Genomic DNA, 23,431 nt, shown 5'->3' with positions numbered 1-23,431 from the left:
GTTCAGCAAATTACTTCTGTGTCTCAGTTTCCTCCTCCAGTAAAATGCACACAATAATATACCTATCTTACAAGGTGTTTATGAAGATTGTGAGCTAAGGAAAACCAAAGTGCTTACTAGATGCTTGGCACACAGTAAACGTTACACATAACGCTTGATTTAAAAAGGAAAACCCAGCCAGGCACGGTGGCTCACACCTGTAATCTTAGCGCTTTGGGAGGCTGAGGCAAGTAGATCACTTGAGGTCAGTCAGGAGTTCAAGATCAGCCTGGCCAATATGGCGAAACTCCATCTCTACTAAAAATGCAAAAATTAGCCGGGCGTGGTGATGCGCACCTGTAATCCCAGCTACTTGGGAGGCTGAGGCAGGAGAATTGCTTGAACCCAGGAGGTGGAGGTTGCAGTGAGCCAAGATCGTGCCACTGCACTCTAGCCTGGGCAACAGAGCAAGACTCTGTCTCAAAATAATAATAATAATAAATACAATAAAAAAATTAAAAGAAAAACCCTTGGTCACACCCAAGACAAAGGCACCCCTGGCCACCCCTTTTTTCCTAATCCCTTGCTCTCTTCCTGTCCTCCTTCCTCACAAGCATTAGCCTGTGCCATCTGGTGCCCCCGTCCCTGGAGTGTACCCTCCCCTGTATCCTTGCCCTCCTCACTGATTGCTCCTCCCACCTTCATGCTCACCCCAGTTGCACTGCAGTCCTCTTCAGTGGTGCTGTCCTTCTTCCAAACCACACATCCCTAACATTCAGGAGTGGGGCGCTGTTGTCCTCCTCCATTCCCAATGCTCCTTCCCTCTTCATTAAAACAACAACAAAACAAAACTCCCAGCCAGGCGCGGTGGCTCACGCCTGTAATCCCAGCACTTTGGGAGGCCAAGGTGGGCGAATCACCTGAGGTCAGGAGTTTGAGACCAGCCTGGCCAACACAGTGAAAACCTACTAAAAATACGAAAAAAACCCAAAAAACCAAAACCAAAAACAAAAAAAACCCAGGTGTGGTGGTGGGCGCCTGTAATCCCAACTACTTGGGAGGCTGAGGCAGGAGAATTGCTTGAACCCAGGAGGGGGAGGTTGCAGTGGGCTGAGATAGTGTCATTGCACCCCAGCCTGGTCGACAAGAGCGAAATTCTGTCTCAAAAAAAAAAGCCAAAACAAAAACCCCCACAAAACTCCTGTTCCTTTAAGGCCAGAACCACACGGCTGTCTTACCTTCCACATCTCATCCTTAGAATGACCTCCCAGCCAAATTCACTCTTTTCATTCTTTGAAGACACCAGCACTGGTCAGTCTTCGTCTCTGCCCCAAACTCTGATACTGGTTCCAAAGGTCTTTAGAGCCCAGGTGGACAGCCCGTCCAGCACTGTGGCCTTCTCATCTCTAATCACCCTTCACTCTGCCTCACAGCAGAAGCCCCCCTCTTATTGTCCTCAGAAGGCCTTGTCATCCCCCAGAGCTGTTCCACCTCTGGAATTCTCCAGTTTTGGACCACAACCTCCCGAGTTATTCCCCACCTCATGTCTTCTCTCTTCCTGAATCCTTTAGCTATCCAACAGAATTTCGTGTGATGAGGGAATTTTTCTTTATTAGTGCTGTCCAAATTAGGGGCAACTAGGAAAGTAAGCTCTCCACGTTACTCATTTTTAATTAATTCAAGTTGAAATTGAAGTAGCTACATGTGGCAACTGGCTGCCATATTGAACAGCAAGTTCTAGCCCCTGGCCTCTCTGTTTCCTCTTCCATCCTGTCCTGTTTTCCTTCTCTCTTTGGCATTGTCGCCCTGGCCCATCACATCAGCCACCCACTCCCCTTTCCTTCTGTCCCACCTCCTGGAAAACACTCTCAACTTGAGATTAATCCAACTGTCTCTTTCTCTAGGTCTATCCAAAGGCTGCTGGGCGCTGCTGGGGTATGTGTGTCCCATGGCCTTGCTGGCTGCCATTCTTTCTCATAGATAGTCACAAACTTCAATAGATCCTTTGACTCTGCCCGGCAAGCATTATCCTCTTCTCTGTAATGACCTCAAACCTCCAGTGCTCCCAGCTCCCCCACCCATCCTCAGCAGATGGTGTCACTTCCTATTTCATTGAAACAAGAGATACTTGGAGACCACCTGACCACCAGTTTTACAAGCATAGTTTTATCTGTCTTCCACCTCTCTCCTCCTGCTGGCTCCAGTTCCTATTAACATTTAGGCATGGTCAAATAGCCTTATCTCACAAACAACAATAAAAAATCCCAACCTTCCCTCAATCCTATGTCACCTTCCTGCTGTGACCCTATATCTTTCCTGCCACTTATATTCACACTTTCTTGAAAGTTGTCTACACCTGCTATCTCCACTTTCTCACCTCCCTGTTCACTCCACAACCCCAGGCAGCCTGGCTTCTGTCCCTACCACTCCCTGCAACCGCTAGTCAAGGTCACCAATGACTTCCTTGTAGTTTGATCCAAAGGACTTGTTTCAGATCTTATCTTGACCTTTAAGGCATGTGACTCAGCGCTGCTCAACACCACCTCCCCCCTTGCAACACTCTTACCCATTGGTTTCTATAACATCTGAGTCTCCTGGTTTTCCTCCTCCTACTCTGGCTACTTAAAAGTTTTCTTGAAACTGCCGCATTCTCCCCCTCCTAGGGTGATCCGTCTGGCTTCACAGGTAAGACAGTGTGCCAGCAAGGGCGTTTCCGCCTCTCAACACATTCCTTGAAGAAACACCCGGGGATTTGCTTTCTCACCCAAAATCTGCACTGTTGGGTTTTGAACTCCAGTTTGCTCCGTGGATCCCGCTGCTCAGAGCCTGACATGCCTTCGCGGGTGTGTATTTATCACCGCCACTTTGAGAAGCTCTCACAACACTTGGACATCTGTTTTTTTCATTTGTCCCCTCAAAAGACAGGCTGCATTAGGAAAGGACACTGAAGAATTAGAGGGGATGGGAGAGGCTGTAGAGTGGTCAGAAAACAATGTCCCATGGGAAATCATTAAGATAACTGGGAACATTTTGCCCAGAAGAGAGAAAACCGAGGGGTGATAGAGGACTGGTTTCAAAAATCTGAAGAGGCAGAGAACCTTGATCTGGGCTGCTGTGTAGGGTAGCGTTTGAGCCACCTGCAGACTTAACAGAGAGGGGGTTTTGAATGGACGTAGAGGAGTTCCACTGTATTACAGAAGGTTCCAGACCTCCTGGATACAAGGTGAGTGAGACAGTTCTGCCCACCAGGAACTATTAAAGATGATAAGAATAGACCTAAATGACCACAATAAATTTGGAAGGTGACCCTGCTCATCCTCTCCTGAAGACCCCTGGCCTAAGCTCAGCTGGCAACATAGAAAAGCCACAGTCCACCGAGAGCCATTTCAAACTCACTGCCATGCAAAGGCCATCAAGAGCTCTGCAGACATAGGCCAGGCGCAGTGGCTCACTCCTGTAATCCTAGCACTTTGGGAGGCCGAGGTGGGCAGATCACAAGGCCAGGAGTTTGAGACCTGTCTGGCCAACATGGTGAAACCCCGTCTCTACTAAAAATGCAAAAAAAATTAGCCAGGTGTGGTGGTGGGCACCTGTAATCCCAGCTACTCGGGAGGCTGAGGCAGGAGAATTGCTTGAACCCAGGAGGCGGAGGTTGCAGTTATGCCGGCAGATCACTTAAGGTCAGTAGTTTGAGACCAGTCTGGCCAACACGGTGAAACCCCGTCTCTACTAAAAATACAAACAAATTAGCCAGGTGTGGTGGCAGGTGCCTGTAATCCCAGCTACTTGGGAGACTGAGGCAGGAGAATCGCTTGAACCCGGGAGGCAGAGGTTGAGATTGCGCCACTGCACTCCAGTCTGGGCAAGAGAGCGAGACTCTGTCTCAAAAAAAAAAAAAAAAAAAAAAAAAAAAAAAAAAGCTCTGTGGACGAAACAACATTCAGGAGGAAGGCTTGGAAAGTACCTCACAATCCAGTCTTGTAGATGCTCCAAAATGTACCGCAGTCAGGTGTGTGGCACTGAGCACCCCAATTTGCTTCTTTTCCATTCCTCCTTGCTGGAATGTCTTTTCCTGACTTGGGTTTTGGTGCGATGCCATCAGCTTACATTCAGGGGGATCACAGAAACTGTCCCACCAAGCTTATTACCCGGCACTGTGTTCCCTTTCTGGGCCACGCCCCCGCGAGAAATTCCTATCTGATTTTAGTACCAAGAATAGTTGTAATTCCCTTGAGCAGTAGGTCTGCTTGTATCTCATGGACTCTGGGAATTGTGTAATGAACATGGTCTCCTCATTTTAGCTGCAGGAAAGCTTAAGGACAAATTTGTGGCCCACCCAGAAGAGGTGTAGAGGTTGGAACTCCAGGGTGCATTCGACCTGCATTCTCATCCTGACTCTGTCTCCCTTCTTAGCTTTTCTTTGTTCTCTTACTTCATATTTTACTGTGCAAAATTGAGAACATACAGCAAAGGTAAATAAAAATCACCTGTAATCTCACTATCCCAAGATAACCACAATTAACTGTGTTGTCTTTTTATGCATACTTTTTAAAAAATAAAAATGAGATTATACTGTGCATATGTGTTTTTAATTTGCTTTTTTCATATTATGTCATGAACATCTTTCCCTGTAATTAAGTGTTCTTTAAATGATTTAAAATTTCTGTATGTATCAAGTGATCTCATACTAGCAGCTAACATTTCTAAATGCATGTACTATGTGGCTGGCTTTATGCATATTTACATTTGCATATATGAGAAGGCATATTTATATGTGTTACAGAACTGCAATCTGTATGTCTATATCTCATCAGCTATAATATTCTAATGTGTCAACTCACGTGATGCTCACAACCCAGTGAGGTAGATTGTATTATCTCCCTTGTACAGACGGAGGAAACCAAGGCATAGACTTGCCATAGTCACACAGCTGAGGCAGAATTTGAACCTAGGTACCCTGGCTCCAAAGCGTTTCCTCCTAAGAGCTACGCTGCCTTTCAGTATACCATTGCGATTTCACAGGCCACCATGGTTAACCATTTCATTTATTTCCCTTGACCTCACTTTTGTTATTTTGTCATATTTTATGTACCCTTGTAAGTTACCTGAAATCCTTTCTGCCACAAGGTGAGGCAAGGCATAAATAAACAGTCTGGAGTGTGGTAAATGGCACAAGAAGGCAAAGCTAAAGTGCTACCCTGGGTGGTGAGAAGATGAATCCAGGCTATCCTGCAATGGAATGGATGTATTTTCTTGGGCTGTGGTTAGCTCCCATCCCTGGAAGAGCTGGCTTGGGTGGCCGTCTCTCTGGGAGACTAGGGAAGGCCTTCTTCCAAGGAGAAGGAGCTGGGCCGGATGAGCCCCGAGGCCCCCTCTTAGATTCTCAGGGCTTATGAAAATGCCAATAAGACAAACTGAGGCACTAAAGCAGCAAGGCAGCCCTTGGGTCAGAACTAGGACCTGGGGCTTTTCATCCGGGTCTATTACTGGACCACACATCTACAACTAACAAATAAACGAGCAGAGATTCCGTTCCAAACTCTTGGCCCAGTGTATTCCTTTCCCAGAGCTCTCTGGCTGCTGTTGCAAGATGGCCAAAGGATGCTGTCACTGTCCTCAGTCTTTTTGTTGGGGTGATGGAGAATGAGGCAAGGAGGGGCTGGGTGGTCCCGCAGATGCCCCATGACACCATCATTCGGCAGGGTTATCCATTTGACACATGCCCTACAGTGGAAGGAGCCCAGGCTTCTCTTCCTGGGTTTGATGTTTACTTGAGGGTTGATCTTGTGCGAATTTCTTCAGCTCCCGAGACACTCAGTTTCCTCATCTGCAAAATGGAGTTAATACAACAGCAAAGCTGCTGTGGAGGTCCCATGAGTTAGTACAGGGCGTTGCACCCTTATAAATGCGATTGAGAAAGTACCAATAGGCCTGCCTCAGGGGATCTGGGGAGGGCTGGGCCGTCCCCATGCCTGAGACCAGGCAGGCCCGTCTCGGAGGGGCTGTGGCTAGCGTCCAGGTGCTGCCGGCTTCCTACCCCTTCAGCCTCCGGCCCACCACAGCTCCCTTGGCCAGAACGAAGCCGCGTTCCCGACAGACAGGCTCACGCACGGTGACATCCGTGGGAGTGCGGGCGAGCAGCCCCTCCTTGCCGGACCCCCGGGGCTTCGGGAAAGAATGGAGAGCAGGCAGAGGTCACATCCTCCTCCTCTTCCTCACGCTCCCGGGCTGTGTGCCCACAGGGGCACGGCCCTGTGCGCGGTGCCACCGGGGCCATCAGACTGGGTTAGAGGAAGGCCCGACCTCCGCGCAGCAAAGAAAACAAACACAGATGTGTTTGGCTGGGACCCGGAGGGAGAGAGTGGCCCCCTCCCCCCGCCCGCGCGCTCCCCCGGGCGCGGGGCTCTCCGGGCGGCGCGGGGCCGGGGCGAGGCTGACAGTCCTCGGCGGCCCCTCCTCCCCCACGGGGTGCGCGCCCGGCCCAGCCCAGCCCCCTCTCCGGGGTTTCCCCGGGCTCTCTCCTCGCTTTCTCTTTGTCTCTGCTGTTCTTTCTCGGGCTCCCGGGTTCCCACCCGCCCGTGCTCTCCCTCTTGGGCGTCCCGGGCGGGTTCTCTTTAACTTTCTTCTTTCCCGGGGTGAAAACTTTGCTCGGAGCTGGCGGCAGCTCGCGGACGTTATTGGCCGGCGCCCCGCCCGGCGGCCCCGCCCCCCGCCCCCGCGCTCCCCTCCGCCCCTCACTCCCAGCGCGAGTGGCGGCGGCGGCGGCTGCGGCGGAGCCTTCGGGGGCGAGCGCGCGTGTGTGTGAGTGCGCGCCGGCCAGCGTGAGTGTGTGCGCCCGGGGCGCGGGCAGGGCAGCACTCCGAGCGCGGCGGGAGCGGCGGGAGCCGGGCGGCCGCGTAGTCACTCGGGCGAGAGAGGCGGCGGCGGCGGCGGGGCCGGGGCCGGGGCTGGGGCAGCGGCGGCCGCGCCGGGCATGGAGCTGGCAAGCCCGCGCTGAGGCGGGACGCGCCTGCTAGCAGCGAGCGAGAGGCTCTCCGGCGACCGGCGCGCGGGCTCCCTGGCGGGGCCAGGCAAACTTTTCTTTCTCTTTTGCCCCCTCCAGAGGTAAAGTCCCCAACGCGGACTTTCCAGTGGGGACGCGATCAGGGGGCATCTGAGAGGGACCCCGGGCTGCGAGAGGAAGGGACGCGGGCCGTCCGGAGTCGGGGTCCCCCAGCTCTCCTGCGCCCGAAACTTGGGGTGCGAGGCGGGCTGGCTGCGGACGGTGAGATCGGCTCAGGCATGCCCCTCGGGCGGCTTGGAGGCGGCGGTGGCGGGGAAGCAGAGCGTTCTCCCGCCGGGCGGGGAAGAAGGGGCGCGAGCGGTGCGGGCTTGGAGGGCCCCGGCTTCGCCGCCCGCGGGACTTTGTGGGAGAGAGGCGGGCAGTCGGCTGCGGGGTGGGTGCCCAGGAAGCCGGGCGTTCGGCCGCATCCCCGCTCGCCACCCCGCCGAGAACTAGAGGGCGCGGGGCCGGCTGGCTGAGCGCAGCTCTCTTCTCTCCGCAGGCGCCTTCTGCGGCAGGCGGACCGATCCTCGGCGCGGCAGGGCCGGGGCAAGCTGGACGCAGCATGATGCGCGCAGTGTGGGAGGCGCTGGCGGCGCTGGCGGCGGTGTCGTGCCTGGTGGGCGCGGTGCGCGGCGGGCCCGGGCTCAGCATGTTCGCGGGCCAGGCGGCGCAGCCCGACCCCTGCTCGGACGAGAACGGCCACCCGCGCCGCTGCATCCCGGACTTTGTGAATGCGGCCTTCGGCAAGGACGTGCGCGTGTCCAGCACCTGCGGCCGGCCCCCGGCGCGCTACTGCGTGGTGAGCGAGCGCGGCGAGGAGCGGCTGCGCTCGTGCCACCTCTGCAACGCGTCCGACCCCAAGAAGGCGCACCCACCCGCCTACCTCACCGACCTCAACAACCCGCACAACCTGACGTGCTGGCAGTCCGAGAACTACCTGCAGTTCCCGCACAACGTCACGCTCACACTGTCCCTCGGCAAGAAGTTCGAAGTGACCTACGTGAGCCTGCAGTTCTGCTCGCCGCGGCCCGAGTCCATGGCCATCTACAAGTCCATGGACTACGGGCGCACGTGGGTGCCCTTCCAGTTCTACTCCACGCAGTGCCGCAAGATGTACAACCGGCCGCACCGCGCGCCCATCACCAAGCAGAATGAGCAGGAGGCCGTGTGCACCGACTCGCACACCGACATGCGCCCGCTCTCGGGCGGCCTCATCGCCTTCAGCACGCTGGACGGGCGGCCCTCGGCGCACGACTTCGACAACTCGCCCGTGCTGCAGGACTGGGTCACGGCCACCGACATTCGCGTGGCCTTCAGCCGCCTGCACACGTTCGGCGATGAGAACGAGGACGACTCGGAGCTGGCGCGCGACTCGTACTTCTACGCGGTGTCCGACCTGCAGGTGGGCGGCCGGTGCAAGTGCAACGGCCACGCGGCCCGCTGCGTGCGCGACCGCGACGACAGCCTGGTGTGCGACTGCAGGCACAACACGGCCGGCCCGGAATGCGACCGCTGTAAGCCCTTCCACTACGACCGGCCCTGGCAGCGCGCCACGGCCCGCGAAGCCAACGAGTGCGTGGGTGAGTGGGGTGCGGCGGCGGAGCCGGCGGCGGGTGGGGGCGCGGGCAGGAGGTGCTGGGCCTCGCAGCGGCGGGTTCTTAGGAGCGCGGGTCGTGGGAACTGGGGGAGGCGCGTTCGCGGATGCCCGGGACCCGGGAGGGCTGAAAGCAGGTTCACTCGCTCGCGTGGCCCTCGTGGTGGACGCCCGAATTTGGGCCCAGTGCTCTCTGCGAAGCCAAGAAGCAGCAGGAGAAATGTTCCCGGGAGGGGGTTTGGCAGAACATTTGCAGACAGGTCCCCGCTGACCCTGGATCCAAACGCAAACATTCATTGCCTTCCCCCTCGTTTGGACGCTGTGATTCACCTCCACCCACCCCCCTTTCCCAAGGCTGCAGCTGGGCTCGCGGTTGGGGACCCCGGCCCTGTTCCCGGAAAGTTCCAACTCCACATCTACAAATCCCTTGGGAGATGGCAAAGAACTATTTGCGGTTTGGGGTCAGTTCGATGCCCGACGAGTATCATTCCTGCCCTCCATTTGTCTTCATGGTTTGAAACTATTTTGTTGTCTCTCTTTTGAACAGCGTGTTTGTGTTAGCAAAAGAAGAGTGATGTGATTTCAATTAATTACTATCTACCGATTACCAAGGAGCGTTCAGTAATTATTTTGAATGAATTCAATTTTAGTCTAAAAAAGTATACCAGGTTTTTTTTTTTTTGTTAGCTTCAGGCTTTGGTGAAATTAAACAGTTTTGAATTAACTAAGGGTCCAGCTTCTCACTGTTTAAATAGGGTTTCATTTCCTGAAAGAGAAATCTGACAAAACCGGGTAAATACGGCTGGGTCAGAAATGAGGCTTAAGAAGGATACGTTCTGCTTCTGAATTGGACAACTTCGCTGCTGCAGAAGCTCTCAGGAATCAGTTTCTCCCCAGAAAAAAAAAAAAAGGAAGAAAAAAAAAGGAAAGAAAAAGGGTGAGGGGAGATAGCAAGACTACGCCTTACTTTTTTCAGTATGGGAAGCAAAGCTCCAAATCCCACATTTATTTCAGTGAAAATTATTTAGTCTGTAAATGTCCCATTGGGTGTGCATCCTTTATGAACGTACAGATTTTTCCTCTCCCTCTCCCCATCTCAAACAGCCAGTGTGAGGCTCTTCCATTGCTTTGCCCTCTGAGGCACATTACAAAGTTTGCTGGTCCCCACAAACACACGTTTTGAGATCTGGTTCTGATTAATTGTGTCATGTTGTTGTCGAATAGTTTGTGCCTCATGACTGTGGATGCAGAGTTTTGAGCAAGGGAATGGAAAACATGTCTTGGAGGGCCGGGTCGCCGCAGAGGCCCAGTCAGACGTCCTGGTCTGAAGACGCTGGGCCTCCCGCCTCCTGTTGCACGGGAGGCCTCCATTTTTACACTCGTGTCCTGCTCTTGCAGACCTAATTGTGTGTCCTCTTTCTTTTAAGGATCAGAACTAGTCTGAAGACACTTTTCAAGATTTCGCAGAGAGAGAGAGAGAGAGGAAAGTAGTTACACTCTGACTTAGTGGTCTTCTAGAATAAAATTCCTTTGATCTGCTCAATTCCCTCAGAAATGTTGGTTTTTCCCATCTCTTCTTTTCCCCCTCCTTCCTCTTTTCTTTTCTTCCCTTTGTGCGTAAAAGCCCTTTATTGACATTTAAAGGGATTCCCAGGGTTTTGCTATCAGTTTTAGTTTGTATGTGCATATGAAAGATAACTTTGTCTTGTCACCAGCAGGGTCTAATTGGACAAATGCAAGTGAATACATTTAGGCGAATAAGCTTGATGCGGTGGTGAAATTTCACTGGCTTGAAGATTTGTCTTAGCGTTGGTATTGTTCAGATTCACCATCTACCCCCAGGTCTTGCTGTCACTTTGGATGTGGACACGTAACCTGCGTTTGTTATCATGATGGTCATGCCCTTGAAATAATCTCTACAGTTTAGGATTTTGTCTCTTGACCAAAACACTAACTATGCACACAAATTGGATTGACCTTTTTTCTTTTTATTGGCTAAATTGAGCAATCAACATATTAACTAATGTAATTAGTAACCGTTTTTGTTCAAAAAGTTTAATTAGGCTTAATAAGTACATAATCTACATGACAAATGATTGGCTAACAATATTTTTCTGGGTTTTACTGAAGTTATTTTAAGTCCCAGCAGTTAAAGTATCTTTAAATCTTGCCAATTATTCAGTCATCTCATAAAAGCAAAGCCAATTGAACTATGTTAAAGTTATTTATAGTTTCCTTTTTGAATAGATGTTCTGATACCTTGTAGATGTAGCTGGGAACATCAGATTGAAGTTCCCATAAAGTCTTAATTGAAGTCTTAGTGATTTTTCCATCATTCTGTAAAAGAGAAAGACAGCAAGGACAATTTAGGGGTGATTTACAATGAAAGGTCGAGCATTTTATGAAAAGGCCCTGTAGTGGAGATATGCGAATGAATTAGTATTTGACAGGTGTTCTGAGATACTAAAGGGCACGGTGCTAGGAAAAAGCATTAATAAATCCTTCAAAAGTAACTTTGGACTATCAGAGGCTCAGATTTTCCTCCCAACATAATCTCTTCTTGTGAATTTCACACTGTTGACATACAAAGCCAAGCTACCCAGAGTATTTACAACTACGTCAAAGTCAAGAAGTATATATTTTTAAATTCCCGTAATCAGTCTTAATAACAGTGGGCCTATTACTGTGCTATTCGGTCTTTGCTTTTATAAAATAATGATACATGATTTATAATAAATTGAAATGGTAACCTTCCCTAGGTTAACCCTGCGCCCTCCCACCCCCCACAACGAAAACCCCCTAACATTTACCAAGTTACCAATATTATCATTTGACTGAACAGTCCTTCAACCTAGGGCCATGGTCCTTATAGATGACTAAGAAATGCACATGTCTGTATGTTTTCTTTGGTCCAGTTTTCTTTTTGGTGTTGTTTCAAAGTCAAGCTCCCTATGGAATAAAATGTGAACTTTCGTAAAGCCCAGTTATATTTTAAATGCAATTTTGGATTTCTTCCGGAGGGGGGGAAGAAACAACCCTCAAAACAATATGGAAGACAAGACTATGTATAACGTTACAGCCTTGACAGCTCTCAGTGGAATAACTAAATACTGTCTTCCGCCCATATGTATCGGCAGTGTTCACATGCTTTTATACACATGTGCATTCACATTCATTGTGTAAAGAAGTACCCATGCATGGTGGGGGTGTGTGTACATTCAAGGCAAAATGCATGAACAGTTTTAAACCACCTGGGTTGCTAGGCCCCTTTCCCCCCTCCCTGCCCTTCCCTTTTTTCAAAAGAGCATCTGAAGACCATATTGTGTTTCATAAATTATTGACATCAGTTTTAATCATTGTCCCCCTGACGTCGGAGCTGTGTTAGCATTTAGTGCCTGACGAAGCATGCTGTTTAATCTTACTGTGGAGTTGTCAGCATGAGCCCGTGCCTGGCTTGAGCTTATGAAAACTTGTTTTGCGACTCACTCTATGGCGTTGCATTGCCCAGCTGTAACCCAAAACCCACGTGGAAGATGTATCTGCAAGACAAGCGCCGTGCTGGGTTGGCCTCTTATAGTCGTAGGTACCCGCAACATAATGCTCGTAATTGTTTAAACATAGCTTTGGGTTGGGGATCGGGGGCATGTCCTCATGCTGTCAATAGCTCTGGTGCTTCCGTCCACCCTCATTCATCCCTGGCAAGAGAGGGAGGTTACATTGGAGGTGTTGCTGTGAGAAATCCGATGCCCCACTAAAGATTCTTGCAAAAATCAGAAGGCTAAAATTATTTGCTGCTTAGTCCAGAGCCTGGCACATAGCTATAGATGAGTGAACGTTTTCAATAGTTATAGTAATTATTATGATTATTGTCATTATGATTAACCTTGGAGGACTTACTCTTTGCCAAGCACTCACATTAATTTAGACATTTAATCACTGTGACTATACTAATTATAGGGACTGTGATTGTATTTCTTTTAGAGATGAGGAAACCATGGCCTAGAGACATTAGATGGTTTACCCAAAGTCACAGAGCTACTGGATGGTGGAGCTGGGACTCCAGCCTGACGTTTGTGCTTTGCTTTGTTGCATCCACTGTGCTGCTTTGCCATAGAATGAATGGATGGGTGGATGGAAGAATGGATGAATGAATGAATGGCAGCGATACATCCCTGTGTAGGAGAAGAGCTGGCACACCTATTACTTCTTGCTAGAACTGGGCATGGTTCCCTAGTTGTGTTGCATTATATATTTTACATCACATTATATTTATTACATTTTGTTATATTATATTCATACATACTTAACATGAAGTTGTATATAAGAAGTTTTCTTTTAGCCATCAGGCCTGCTGGGAGCTGGGAGCTGGGAGCTGGGACTATGAAATAAGAGGGTTTAGATACTTTCCTGGGGGTTCTTGACATCCACAGGTGTTGCTGATGGCCTAGTCTTTCTTGATTTCAGGGCCTGTGATCTCCCTCAAAGGTGGTGAAGCTGGCCAGCCTGGCCAACATGGTGAAGCCCGGTCTCTACTAAAAATACAAAAAATTAGCTGGGCGTAGTGGCGGGTGCCTGTAATCCTAGCTACTAGGGAGGCTGAGGCAGGAGAATCGCTTGAACCTAGGAGGCGGAGGTTGCAGTGAGCTGAGATTGCGCCACTGCACTCCAGCCCTGGGGAGACTCTGTCTGCAAAAAAAAAAAAAAAAAAAAAAAAAAAAGAAGGCCTTCTCTTTTTACCCTAGTGTTCACCATCCCTTTGCTTCACCAGAATGTATTGAAAAAATCCAGGAAGTGGCTAAAAGTATTGTTGCCAAAGAGAGGAGGTGGATGGGGGATGGTGTGTCCCGGCCACTGGTGTGGTGCTGCTAGGTACAGTTGACATGAGTCAGTGGCACAGGGCTGTCGTGAGTGAGGTTCTCTGCTGGGGTCCTCATTAGCACCTGGTGACCGGGGACCTCCAGGCAAGGAGGCCGCTCCCTGGTCCACCCAGAGCGGGGAGACAGGTTTGTCAGGGAAACCTTCTGGGGTGGGTCTGCGTGTTTCCAGGCTCTGCCGCGCTCTCTGTTAGCCCTGCCCAGTCTTCTCTCTGACCTCCTCCTCCTGTAGAAAAATGAGATCCTCGGAAAAGTATTTGAGACTTTATGTCCAGAGTAAATATTGGAAAGGCAGTGGGTTGAAATTCAGATGTTCCCAGGAAGGAATCCCCTCGTTTTCTGCTCACAGCTGCTATCGATATTTCCTTCTTGAGATGAGTTGTGCTTTTCATTAAGTAAATTTTTTGTCTTGGGATTAAACCAACATTGTATTCTTAATAGACTTTTATGTTTACACTTCAAAAGTCCACTGGATTGTTGCTCATGTTATCTTGATGGCTTCTACCGTGTCTGCGATGCACACCGCCTTTACCAAAATAAATGACTCTCTGGGGAACTGGATTATAAAACAGCCTTATCTACGGATGCACAAATACTGATATTTTGTGAGCCAGGATTTTTTTTTTTTCATCCTTTCAAAAGTGTTAATCATACCTTGGGTTTCTGCAGTGCCTTTCATTATAGGGAGACGGGAGGTCTCGGAGGGCTTTTGAAATGCTCAGGACTTAAGCCTAATACTTGTAGAGCAGCCCACAGCATTTTGCCTGTCGTCTGGAAGCCCTTGTGGTCTCTGCAGGCTCAGAAGGCATGGTGTTGGTCTGGGTGGCCTGGGAGCTGCGGAGTTTAAAATGTCCGTCGAAGGTGGTTGTGGGGTTGCGTCCTGAAGACAGACCACAAACTCCTACTGAGTGCCAGGCATTGTCCTAGGTGCTTTATCTGTGCTTTGTTTCAATTAATCAGATTGCCACAAGGAACGGAAGCTTTTCAAAAACAGACGTCCTGGCCACCAAAGGGCAGCTTTTACACAAACGGGACTAAGTGTGGATAAGTCTGCAGGGCACATCTTGGCTTATTCTGTGACACTGTTGCATACAGAGAGAGCAGGGGGTATCGGGAGCGTTTGTTTGGAAGCCTGATCACATAAAAGCCGTGTCCTATTATAGCCAACTCGGAGGGACGGTTGTTCTGAATAGTGCTTGAAAGAAAGTGAGCTGCCTGGGCCAGTCCTCTGGACACGGACATTCACCTCAAAGCTATCTGCTCTCATGAGGTTTGACTTGTGTAGCACAACTTAGTGAGTTCAGTATTGCATTCTTGCCTCCTTACTCCAAAAATGGATCTCTGTTGTAAAGTAAGAAGTAGATTTTAATTTGCCTTTTAAAAGTTACATCATTGGTTGGGCACGGTGGCTCACGCCTGTAATCCCACACTTTGGGAGGCCGAGATGGGCAGATTGTGAGATCAGAAGATGGAGGCCATCCTGGCCAACATGGTGAAATCCCGTATCTACTAAAAATACAAAAATTAGCTGGGTGTGGTGGCGCGTGCCTGTAATCCCAGCTACTTGGGGAGGCTGAGTCAGGAGAATCGCTTGAACCAGGGACTCGGAGGTTGCGATGAGCTGAGATTGCCCCACTGCACTCTAGCCTGGCAACAGAGCGAGATTCCGTATCAAAAAAAAAAAAAAAAAAAAAAAAAAAAAAGTTACACAATTTATGTGAATTTCCCCCCTTGTCAAAAGGCAGAGACCCATTCCAATTGTCAGTCTTTGCCTATGGAGATATGGCTCCCTCTTCATCCCCAGCTCCTGGGAGGCCTTGGCTAGGTGTGTATTCAGCCTCAAATACATTATTTTGTGCCAGTTCTCCCCTCTGATGGAGAGAAGGGACTGTGGTCATGTGATTGATGAGAGGCAGAACGTCTCCCATCAGACCCGTTTCTTTTTCTCCCAGAGCTTAAGTTCCTGCCCCAAGCCTCTTCCACAATGGACAGTTCTATCAGAGGCAGCTGCTGGCACTCAGAGCACGAAGGAAGATACCCTCCAAGGGGGAAAAGGGTACCTATGGTTTAGGAGTACTGCCAAGCAATAGAAAGCTGTGCTCCATCCTTGCCTGTGTCTGGGCCACCCCCAGCAATCCCCCGTCCTTCTGTCATTTGGATTAGTGTACTAACTACAGTTAGGGTGAAATGAATTCACACTGCAGTGTACTGGTGCATGTGAAGAAGACCTAGAGGAAAGATGATTCTGTGGTTGGGCGCAGTAGCTCACACCTGTAAACCCAGTACTTTGGGAGGCCGAGGCGGGTGGATCATGAGATCAGGAGTTCGAGACCAGCCTGACCAACATGGTGAAACCGCTTCTCTACTAAAAATACAAAAATTAGGCGTGGTGGTGTGTGCCTGTAATCTCAGCTACTTGGGAGGCTGAGGCAGGAGAATTGCTTGAACCCGAGAGGCAGAGGTTGCAGTGAGCCGAGATCGCACCACTGCACTCCAGCCTGGGTGACAGAGCAAGACTCAGAAAAAAAAGAAAAGAAAAAAAAAGAAGAAAGATGGTTCTGTAAGCATAGTAGACCTCTGGGTTATTTAAAGGGTTCAAGTAGATTTGTTGGGTGAGAACTTTAAAAGCAGAAAGTAACACTCCAGTTCACTTCCCAACTCAGCTAGTGCCTTGATGAGGAAGGTGCTAGAAGTCTGTCTCCCTGGAGGATTCAGGACTGGCCTATGTGAGGTCTCAGCTCTCTGTGCACATGGTCATATTTTAGTTGGGGGCCCATCCGTGCCCCCTCCTGGCTGGTGCTATTGCTAGACTTCCTAGATTTTTCCCGCGTCTTTTTCTGCCTAAAGATAAGAGAGATTATTGGTTGTCGTGTCCAATTTTCACACATTCCAGAGACTCCACACTTAAGTAAGACAATCTGGAGGACTACAGGGACCTGTAAAGGGGCTGGCTTTAAATAACTGAGTCCTATATAAGGAAATGAGATAGATCTCTGAGTTTCCTGAGGGCCTGTATGCTGTGCTGCATTCCATATTTGAAGTCCCCAAGTGAGGGACACTTCCTGCCTGCTTGATTGCCATTGTCAGGGCTTCTGATTTCGTCTGTTTCTGCTTGGGGTGGCCGTGGTGACTACCCAGCAAATAAATGCACCACCACTCCCGCATTCTAAAACCAGGGCAGACGTTGGCAATCAATTGCAGCATGCTTTCCTCCGAAGTCCAGAAATGATCTTATAATATTAGACTCCTCAATATAACTAACTCCTTAGGCAGAATTAGCCCATGAACTGAAAGCTATTTGCCAGCCATTTTTGGTCCCCTTCTGAAGACCTTCCCCTTTCCCTTCTCCAACCTGCAGACAGAGAAGTGCTTTGTATACATGGACATTTCTGGAGCGTTTACTGTTCAGGTGGCTCTGTTTGGTCTGAGCATGTAAGGAAATGTAAAGTAGACCAGGCGCAGTGGCTCACATCTGTAATCCTAGCACTTTGGGAGGTTGAAGCAGGCAGATCATTGGAGGTTGGGAGTTCGAGACCAGCCTGGCCAACGTGGTGAAACTCCATCTCTACTAAAAATACAAACACAAAAACAAAACTAGCCTGGCATGATGGCCCACACCTGTAATCCTAGCTACTCAGAGGCTGAGGCAGGAGAATCTCTTGAACCCGGGAGGCTGAGATTGCAGTGAGTCGAGATCATGCCACTGCACTCCAGCCTGGGCGATACGGTATCTCAAAAACACAAAAAAAAAAAAAAAAAAAGTGTAAAGGGGATGCCCTCCCTGCAGGTGAAATATGTTTCCGTCGAGGAGGCTGTGCACGTGAGAAGGTGCAGATGTGTCCACTTGCGCTAACCCTGAACGCGGGTGGGTGCCCCGAGTGAGGCATTTTGCTGAGTGTCTGGGGCGCAGGGAGGGGCCGAGGGTCTTGAGAGGAAGCGCATTTTGGATTTGGCTCCTGTACCATGGAAGGATTGGATTTTAGTCCACATCACATTTTCCTTCTGCATTTGTTCTGTTGTAGTGTTTTTGTTTTCTCCCATGCCAAGAATTGGAGAGACCATGGTTCCCTGAAAAGAGGGGTGCCCCCCGGAATGTCCGCCCTGACGTTTCTGGGCAAGGCCTCCAGAACTGCCTTGGATTTTGAAACAAAAGCTTATCACTACCCCTACACTCAAAAGAAATTATGCCCCAACCTGGGCCAGGACACTGGTGCCTGAGGCTTCCTGGGGCTTCTCACACCTGAAGGTCCTTCCTTCCACTCAGAACCACGTCTGTGTGGTATTGCGGGACAAGGACTCATCTCCGTCACAAACCACTGCCCTCAGTGCTCTGCTTACGTTTGGGCTGGTGCAGAAAGTGCCGAACAAGAATAGTTCCAATCCCAGCATGAAAAAGAAAACACATTGTGTTTACAGATACAGAATTTGGCATCTGAAACATGAAAGTACCTTTGGATTGGGCGGCCCCAGCGCAGAGCTGTTGGACACGGCCGTCCCCCCTGCCCTCAGCCCTTTGGCCAGCTTGTTTTCCTCTTCCCGAAGCCAGACCTCAGAGGTGGGCAGGTCGATCTCAGCCAACTCTTTATTCCCACACCCAGCCCTGTCTCACTCTATAGTTCAGAACCGGGAGAGAATTCACGGTGAGAAAGTGCTTGGCCTTCTGAGCTGCCATGAGGAAGGAAATTGCTTCTCGCTCCAATCCACAGAAATCAATCCTTCTTTTTTTTTTTTCTTTTTTTGTCAGAATCTCACTCTATTGTCAAGGCTGGAGTGCAGTGGCACCGTGTCAGCTCACTGCAACCTCCGTCTCCTGGGTTCGAGTGATTCTTCTGCCTCAGCCTCCTGAGTAGCTGGGATTACAGGTGCCCACCATCACGCCTGGCTAGTTTTTTTTTTTTTTTTTTTTTTTTTAGTAGAACGGGTTTCACCATGTTACCCAGGCTGGTCTCGAACTCCTGACCTTAGGTGATCCACCTCAGCCTCCCAAAGTGCTGGGATTATAGGCATGAGCCACTGCACCCGGCCCAATCCTTCTTAAACCATGTTTTTGGGCAGACTTGCATCCTGGTACCTGGAAATGCTAGAGAAGAATGGGGCTGAGCAGTCCTATTTCTTACCTCAGTTTATTGTTTGAGCGAGGGGTAGAGAGCTGTTTTTTTTGTTTGTTTGTTTTAATTGAAGATGTCTGCAGAAGAAATGAGCCACGTGTAAGTGAAAGTCAAGTTGCGATTTTCCTGATCTGTAGAAAGTACTTAGTTCTGGCCAGGCACCGTAGCTCACACCAGTAATCCCAGCACTTTGGGAGGCTGAGGCAGGAGGATTGCTTGAGCCTGGGAGTTTGACTGGGCAGCATAGTGAGACTCCCGTCTCTACAAAAATAAAAAAAGAAAATACTTAGTTGGCCGGGCATGGTGGTTCACTCCTGTAATCCCAGCACTTTGGGAGGCTCAGGCAGGCGGATCACCTGAGGTTGGGCAACAAGAGTGAAACTCTGGCTCAAAAAAAAAAAAAAAAAAGAAAGTTACTTAGTTTTAAGTCAAGATCAGAGAGCAGAACATTCTATCTACTAAAGTGTGAAATACCAAGATACATGTATTAGGGCAATGGTGAGAGAACTTCAGACTGGCTGGGTTTAAATTCCAGTTCCACCAGGAGTGTGGATTTGGGTAAGTTACTTAAGCTGTCTATGCCTTTGATGCCTTGGTGTCCTGGGGCTCACCTCAAGACCACCTTGATAGATTGGGTGGGGTGGGGATTGTGAGGAGCCTGGTGTTCTGCCTTGAAAGAGGGCTCAGAGGAGGGTTACAGGAAGGAGACCCAGAGGTAGGGTTCTGATCTTACACCTTGGGATTTTATCAGCACTCATTTCGATAGCCTTCGTCGAAGTGAGATAGCCTTTATTAGTGAGATTTATGCACAGTTCTAAGCTGTTTATACATATTACCTCATTTAATCCTCATAATAGCTCTATCAGGGCTCGTTATTCTTTTTTTTTTTTTTTTAATTGGAGTCTTGCTCTGTCACCCAGGCTGGAGTACAGTGGTACGATCTCAGCTCACTACAACCTCTGCCTCCCAGGTTCAAGAGATTCTCCTGCCTCAGCCTCCCGAGTAGCTGAGATTACAGGCGTGTACCACCATGCCCAGCTGATTTTTGTATTTTTAGTAGAGACGGGGTTTCGCCATGTTGGCCAGGCTGGTCTCGAACTCCTGACCTCAGGTGATCCGCCCGCCTCGGCCTCCCAAAGTGCTGGGATTACAGGCGTGAGCCACCGGCGCCTGGCCTTGTTATTCTTAAGTAAACTTCTTTATTGTAGTGTAACACATGTAAAGAAAATCCCATGAATTATGTGTCCAGTGCAAAGACTATTCATGATATGTACACACTTGCATAACCAGCACCCCCGTCAAGAGCATACCAGCAACCCAGAAGCTGACCTGTGCTTCCATCCAGTTACCATGCCCCCTGCCCACCGTACATGGATTTTGATTATTTTTGAACTTGGTATAAATGGAATCATATTCCGGCTTCTTTTGCTCCATGTTACATTTGTGGTCTTCATCCATGTGTAGTAGTAGTTTCTTAGCTTCCATTGCTGGCCTGTATTGTGTGATATAAATGTATCACAGGGCATTTCTCCACTGCACTTATGGCAGGCATTTGGGCTGTTCCCAGGTTTTGGCTATTAACAGTAGCACTGCTGTGACCATACTTGTCCATGTCTTTTGATGCACATCTGAATGCACTTCTACTGGGTGTGTGTCAAGAAGGGGAATTGCTGGGTCCTAGGGTTTGGGCATCTGTTCAGTTTCACTTTTATTTTTTTTAATATTTATTTATTTATTTATTTATTTATTTATTTATTTAGAGATGGAGTCTTGCTCTGTCGTCCAGGCTGGAGTGCAGTGGCGCGATCTTGGCTCACTGCAAGCTCCGCCTCCCGGGTTCACACCATTCTCCTGCCTCAGCCTCCCGAGTAGCTGGGACTACAGGCGCCCGCCACCATGCCCGGCTAATTTTTGTTTTTTGTATTTTTAGTAGAGACAGGATTTCACCATGTTAGCCAGGATGGTCTCGATCTCCTGACCTTGTGATCCACCCGCTTCGGCCTCCCAAAGTGCTGAGATTACAGGGCTGAGCCACCGTGCCCGGCCCACTTTTATTTATAACATTTTTTGAGACAAGGTCTCTGTCACCCAGCCTCCTGTCATCCAGCTTCCTGAGCTCAGGTGATCCTCCTGCCTCAGCCTCCTGGGTAGTTGGGATCACAGGTGCACATCACCACACTTGGCTATTTTTAAAACATTATTTGTAGAGGGTTGGGCATGGTGGATCATGCCTGTAATTCCAGGACTTTGGGAGGCTGAGACAGGCAGATCACTGAGGTCAGGAGTTCAAGACCAGCCTGGCCAACATGTTGAAACCCCATCTCTACTAAAAATACAAAAATTAGCCGGGTATGGTGCCGTGCACCTATAATTCCAGCTACTTAGGAGGCTGAGGCATGAGAATTGCTTGAACCTGGGAGGCGGAGTTTGCAGTGAGCCAAGATGGTGCCACTCCACTCCAGCCTGAGCAATAGAGCAAGACTCTGTCTGAAAAAAGAAAAAAACTATTTGTAGAGACGGGGGTCTCGCTATGTTACCCAGGCTGGTCTTGAATTCTTGGGCTCAAGGGATCCTTCCCTCTCAGACTCCCCGAGTGTTGGGATTACAAGTGTGAGCCACCATGGCTGACCTGTTCAGCTTTGATAGACAGTGGTTAAATTCGCTATTTAGTGGAAAGTGGTTGTACAAATTTATATCTGTATACAATTTTACAGGCAAAGAAACTGAGTCACATGGAGGTTAGGTAAGGTGTCTGAGGTCACACAGCTAGCAGATGGCAGAACTGTAATTAGAATCCAGGCAGTGCAGCTCTCGAAGCTTGCTTTTCACCACTGGGCCAGGTCGTCTCTTATCTTTTTTTTTTTTTTGTAGAGACAGGGTCTCGCTCTGTCATCCAGGTTAGAGTACAGTGGTGCGATCACGTCTCACTGCAGCCTTGAACTCCTGGGCACAAGCAATCCTCCTGCCTCAGCCTCTCAGAGTGCTTAGATTACAGGCATGAGTCACCTGCTTGGCCTGCCACTTATCTTTAATCTACATACTCCCTGTCAGGAAAACTAATAATACGGGGAAGCAAAGGTGACTTTGTACAAGTCTCTTTACTTCTCTGGGCCTCAGTTCTCTCCTGTAAAACGAGGGGTTGGGTTACAAAGGTCATGTAATGATATTCTATAGGTCAAGTGGAATATACTGCTTTCCTGAGGACTTCTTCAGTCTTAACCACCTAACCCCAGTCCCTGCGGAACCAGAAGCAACTCTGTAACTTGAATTATACATTTTCCAACCCTACCCCTCCACTGGGGTTCCCTCAAAAGACTGCTCAGGCTCTAACTGGGGGACCTCACTTGGACCTACCCTCCAACCCTACTGACAATTTCCCCACCTCCCACTCTCCAGCTCTTCCACTTGCAGGGATGGGGACATGGAACTATCCCTTCTTTTCCTTCCAGTGTGTTGGCTAGCTGGTCTTCTCTCTTTAAATCATGAATGCTCAGGTGTATGAATTTTCACAAAGTGAGCTCACCTCTGTGTCTAGCACTAACATGAAGAAATACAGTATTTCCAGAAGGCTCCTCCCAACCACCAAGCCCCCAGGGTAACCACCATTTGACTTCTAACACAATAGATTTAATATGCCTATTTTTGAACTTTATATAATTGAAATCATACTGTATATTCTCTTCAATATCTGGTTTCTTTTGCTCAGCCTTATTTCCTTGTAAATAGTCTTAAACATAACTTATCCTGTAGTCTTTGTTAGTTTGATGGATGATCTCAACTTCTTGGGGATACTGATCCTCTCGCTTGTTTTGTCTGCTGACCTTTGCTCATGGTGAATGATTTGCTTATGTGTTTTGTACTTTCTGACTGTGAGCTTATCTTTATTTGGGATTTCGTGGAAATCCCACTGCTGTTAGTTATGGAAATGCCCCTATCCATATGATTTTGCATTAATTCTGCCAGACATTCTAGAGGTATCACTGGACTAGGACCAAATTTTCCATTAATTAATCATCTTGAAAATTATTTTACCAAATGAGGAGTATGTACTTGGCCTTTAAACCTTCCCAGGCCTGGAGTTTATTTTTCTCCCTCACTGAGGGCTTTTTCTCCCTTTACCCAGAGCTCTGGGTAGAGACAAACTTTTGCTGTCACCTTAGCCTGATGGACAAAGATTCTTCGTCCCCTTTTGACCCAGGGGGCATTTGGAAGGTCCAGGTTTTTTTGCCACTGCAGTTACAGCCGCAGTTTCCTGACTGGTCTCCTTTCCTTTATCTTTGTCCCTCAACCTCCCTGGTCTCTTCTTAACACAGCAACCAGAGGTAACTGCCTGTGTATTAGTTCCCTGTTCACCCAGAGGAACACCCAGAACACTTACAATGGTTGCAAAGCCCTGTGTGGTCTGGCCCCTGCTTCCTGTCTATTCTCATCTCCTAGCACTTTCCTGCTCACTCACTCCGTTCCAGCACCCAGGCCTCCTTGCTGTTAGTGGGTACACATCTTGTAGCCCTGGTACAGCAGCTGACTCTGGGCTTGAGATATGCAAATCTGGGCCAGATATGCAAATAGATGACTCCATAGGTTCCTTCAAGTCTTTGGTCAAATATCATTTCAGTGAGGCTTACCCAGACTATTCTAATTATAATGCAAACAGCTCCCCTATTTGTGTCTATCTGATTCTCTCTCTCTCTGTCTCTCTCTTTCTCTCTCCTCTCTCTCTCTCTCTCTCCTCTGTCTCTCTCTCTCTCTCTCACACACACACACACACACACCCCGAGATCACCCTTATCCTCCCCTACTAACTGCTTTTCCCCATAACACTCATACCACC

General features: G+C 49.1%; 1 protein-coding gene and 1 long non-coding RNA gene across 2 annotated transcripts in view; one reads left to right on the top strand and one right to left on the bottom strand.

The window, feature by feature from the left end:
• The window catches only part of LOC126939847 (uncharacterized), a 234,254-nt gene that overhangs the window by 136,248 nt on the left and 74,575 nt on the right, over nt 1-23,431 (bottom strand). The window lies entirely within an intron of this gene.
• NTN1 (netrin 1) overlaps nt 7,530-23,431 on the top strand; it is a 225,626-nt gene continuing 209,724 nt past the window's right edge. Inside the window, exon 1 of the mRNA XM_050765320.1 lies at nt 7,530-8,604. Within this exon, the coding sequence (XP_050621277.1) occupies nt 7,587-8,604 (1,018 nt within the window). The 5' untranslated portion in view covers nt 7,530-7,586. The remainder of the gene's footprint in view (nt 8,605-23,431) is intronic.

The sequence above is a fragment of the Macaca thibetana genome, chromosome 16 (assembly GCF_024542745.1).
Source record: "Macaca thibetana thibetana isolate TM-01 chromosome 16, ASM2454274v1, whole genome shotgun sequence".
Classification (NCBI taxonomy): domain Eukaryota; kingdom Metazoa; phylum Chordata; class Mammalia; order Primates; family Cercopithecidae; genus Macaca; species Macaca thibetana.
Note: the sequence above shows the minus strand (reverse complement) of the source record. Positions and strands in the feature narration are given on the sequence as shown.